Source organism: Octopus bimaculoides, chromosome 23 (genome assembly GCF_001194135.2).
Source record: "Octopus bimaculoides isolate UCB-OBI-ISO-001 chromosome 23, ASM119413v2, whole genome shotgun sequence".
Classification (NCBI taxonomy): Eukaryota; Metazoa; Mollusca; class Cephalopoda; order Octopoda; family Octopodidae; genus Octopus; species Octopus bimaculoides.
In genome coordinates, this window is record NC_069003.1 from 22875753 (window position 1) to 22879530 (window position 3778).

At 37.4% G+C, this 3778-nt stretch overlaps 1 protein-coding gene across 5 annotated transcripts in view; it reads left to right on the forward strand.

Moving 5' to 3' along the window:
- LOC106882414 (monocarboxylate transporter 2) overlaps nucleotides 1-3778 on the forward strand; it is an 88029-nt gene that overhangs the window by 28107 nt on the left and 56144 nt on the right. The window contains exon 1 of one of the 5 annotated variants that reach the window (XM_052976015.1): nucleotides 579-1543. The exons of the other annotated variants lie outside the window; for them this stretch is intronic. Coding sequence (XP_052831975.1) covers nucleotides 1413-1543 — 131 coding nt within the window. The 5' untranslated portion in view covers nucleotides 579-1412. Of the gene's footprint in view, nucleotides 1-578; nucleotides 1544-3778 lie in introns of those variants that run through there. 5 annotated transcript variants of the gene reach the window in all.

The window sequence follows — 3778 nt, forward strand, 5'->3', positions numbered from 1 at the left end:
GCCACATCACTTATTCCTTGCAGCTTGGCAACGAGCCTAATTTTTCGTATCCAAGCCATCACATCTCCTTCGCCATTAAAAGGCCCGATCACACCGCTGGCGATCCTAATCTTGGTGGCTGCCATCGCGGCGAATTTCTGCACGTGGGGCCGAAATAGTTTGTGGTGTGTACATACGAGTAGATGTAATCGCCTTACCTCGGTTTTCTTTTCCTCGACTGCGAGTCTGTCTTGCGGTATCCAATCCTTGAAGCTTGCCCCGACCCAAAGTACACCAGGAATAGCAGCTGCTTCTCCCAAACCTAGACCGTCGCTTAACACGTCTTGTCCTGACCACAACCCCGTTCGAAAAAGGGCACGAATCCCGATCGAGGCTCCCTCTGCCCTTTTTCCCCTTCTGGTCAACTCGCCCTTCCTGTCAGCCTCCCCAGACAATGACGTCATACCACAGATAGCTTACAGTTCCTATTAATATTATGTTCAGCACTAATAAACATAGAATTTAAGTAAAAGTTTTTAATATATTCTAATCTTAAAGTAACAGACCCAGTTTCTCCGGCTTTGCCCCTCTTTGTATGTATTTACAGTTGCAGATGTATTTATAAATTTATCGGATCATAAAAAAAATAAAACAGTATCGATCCATGAAGTCCTGTAAGGGTTAATAATACGGCTGGGATTAAAGATATATGTGACAGCAACTCATTGTATAATGAATAACTAAAGAGGAGCGATTAAAGATATAGACTGGTTGAGAGTTAAATCAAAGTGATTACGTTGGTTGATAAAGATCCGTTTTCTGGTCTATGTAGAAAAATAAACAACTAACAAATGTAGGCGTCCCAGATAAAACAACATTCTTTACGGCTAGCAGCTAGCTTTGTATGAATGCAGATGTTCTTTCAGTAATAAAGCAGCGAATAATGGTTGTCAGGAAATATAAACACTAAAAGGTGCATGAAGCGAATGAATTACAGGGCAACCCTTAGATTACTAGCCTTTCCGCTGTTTATTCCCAAATCGATTTCTTACTAATTTATTCATTGTAAATTATTTATGAATATCGAAGCATGTTACGCTAAAGAAAATTGAGGAACTGTTAAAGCAGGTGAAAATTTTCGGAGAGTTTTTAATACAAGAATATTTTTCGCAACTGTGTATGACTGCTTGACGAAACCCGATCCCAGATACACTCACGTCTGTTACCTGCCACCTAAACCGTTTCTTTTCTTTTTGGATTACACATGAGAAACGAGTGAATAAAATTTTGCTGTAGCTTCTTTTTATACGAAAGACAATACGAATGGTTAAATATGACAAGTACAAGAGATAAGAGGGAAGAAAATTTACGATACTGAAAGTAAATTAGCCAGGTTTGGGCAGTACACCTCTGGCAGCGGACTGGACATAATCATGGATAATGATGAAGAAAATGTGAAGGAACCTGGTGAAAATGTTTACCTTACAGCAAAGGCTCCGGAAGGGGATGTATCTCTGTCCCATTCAATACAAAATCTTACGAAGTCAGTGCAAAACCTTGCAAGGTATGTACGAAGTTATTTAATTGTTTAGCCCTAGCTCCTCTCCTGTCGAGCGAACATATAACTGACGTTCTAGTCGTGACCTATCTATTTTTTTTTTTTACTTGTATCTTGGATGATACTACATTGCTTCATGTATGTTCCTTTATAAATAAGACGGGTGTGATGTGATTTGACGAGAATTTGGCTGCTGTTTCTAGCAGTCAGTGCTATCTCGTGGAGGCTCACCTCGTTCGTTCATAACATCCCGACCAAGTTTGTTAGTGCTTGCATGCATATACGAACGTAATTGATGGATGTGCGTGCGTGCGTGCGTTTGTGTTGGCGATTTCTTTGTCGCAGATTCAAACCGGTGATTAAGAAAGTGACAAAACTCTTTTCTACGGATCAAAACGGTACCTAGAACTCGTGAATATGTTCCTAGAATTCGTGATATGTACATATATGTAGGTGCGTATGCATGCATGCACTTTTGTATGTATGTATGTATGTATGTATATTTGTTTGTTTGTTTGAAGCCTTGCAAGTCAACCGCTGGTCTTAAGAGCCATTTCAGAACACAAATGTAATGGAGGTCGAGATGATACAGGTCAGCGGTTCTCAACCATTTTTTTTTGTTTAGCTATGGACCCCTTTAATATCTGTTTTTCTAAGACGGACCCTCATAGCCATTCGACGTTTAAAAATACCCATTATTATATTTTTTTATAATTAAATTTTATTAAAAACTGTGTAAAAGAATTGTAAAAATATCTTGTGGATTGTAGAAGTATAACAATATATTGCACATAAATTTTAACACCAATATCCTATATGGACCCCTCCAAGGATCATATAGACCAGTGCTCTGCAACCGGTATGCTGCGGTACACTGGTGTGCCATGAGACGATGCTTGGTGTGCCGCAGTGTAACCTGAATATAATTTTTCCCCCTATTCTTTTAGTTATATTTTTAGTTCAGGTGTGCCACCGAATTTTGAAAAGAATATAAGCGTACCGCAAGTGAAAAAAGTTTGCGGAGCAATGATATAGACCTCGGTTCTACTGATGGAAATTTACACAACTATTATATCAAGAAGAAGCGATCATGTATCTGTGTGTATAACGTATGCTTGGGCATTCCTACAGAATAGCCTGGAAATTATTTAGTGCGCCAAAAAGCGTAATTTTTCAGAAGTGTTTCTTTTTAAGCATAGCAGATTTATATTCTGCAGAAACGGATGGGGTTAGGAGGAATATAGCCCCCCCCCCCATCACCACCTCCCGCACTACGGAAACTCAACAAAAACGCGAAAGAATTGTTTTCTTTGAAATGAAACTAATACAAACCTAATCTGACAAAATGGTCATTGGGCGATCTTTGTTTTCTTTTTATCATAATTTGTTTTAAAAAACACTAAAATATAAGAAAAGGAGGATCTTTTTAAAAATTCTTCCAAATCACTTGAAGTATTTCCTATTTTCACCAGATATTTAAAAAAAAAATTTTCAAACCTTGGTGTAGTTTTAAATGCTGATGGTGAAAATCACATTCATTTTGACTAGAAATTAATAATTGTAAACAAAGTTTGGTGGTGGGAAAACAAAACTACCAATCCTATCATCGTCGTCGTCAACAGTTCACTTCATACAATAATAATATTGATAATATTATTATTAGCACTACCACCGCTACCGTTTACTTTTAAACTTTGTTTACAATTTTATCATAAGAAAATAGAGAGTCTATTTAACATCGCTTTATGGGGTCCTTTAAGTGCTTTATTTAATATCGATATATCCGTCCCGCTAAGTGCTTTAACGATAGTATATTCCGTGAGTTCCTTGGAGATTGATTTTGATTTTAATATTAATAATACTAAAAATGGAAAGCACCTGGGCCTGTCACAAGCGACGAAATAAGCGGATCCATTACACAATGTTTCATCAATTTTCGTTTTTAGACGTTGGCTGCTATTTCTACCAGGTCGAGAGATCACATAATGGTTACGTCTTCTGTGCGTGTGTGTGCTGTTTCCATGGAGACACAGTTGCGACTTCCGATTGGCTAAAATTACATAATTTAAAAAAAAATTTGTAATTTTAGCCAATCGGAAGCCGTTATAATTGTGACTTTCTCTTTCTTTTGTTCTCTCTTTTTTTTTTATTAATTTCTGGGTAAAAAAAATGTGGTTTTCGTCATTGTTATGCAAAACTACATCATTTCTGACAGCTAATACCATAACAGTGCCTATATAT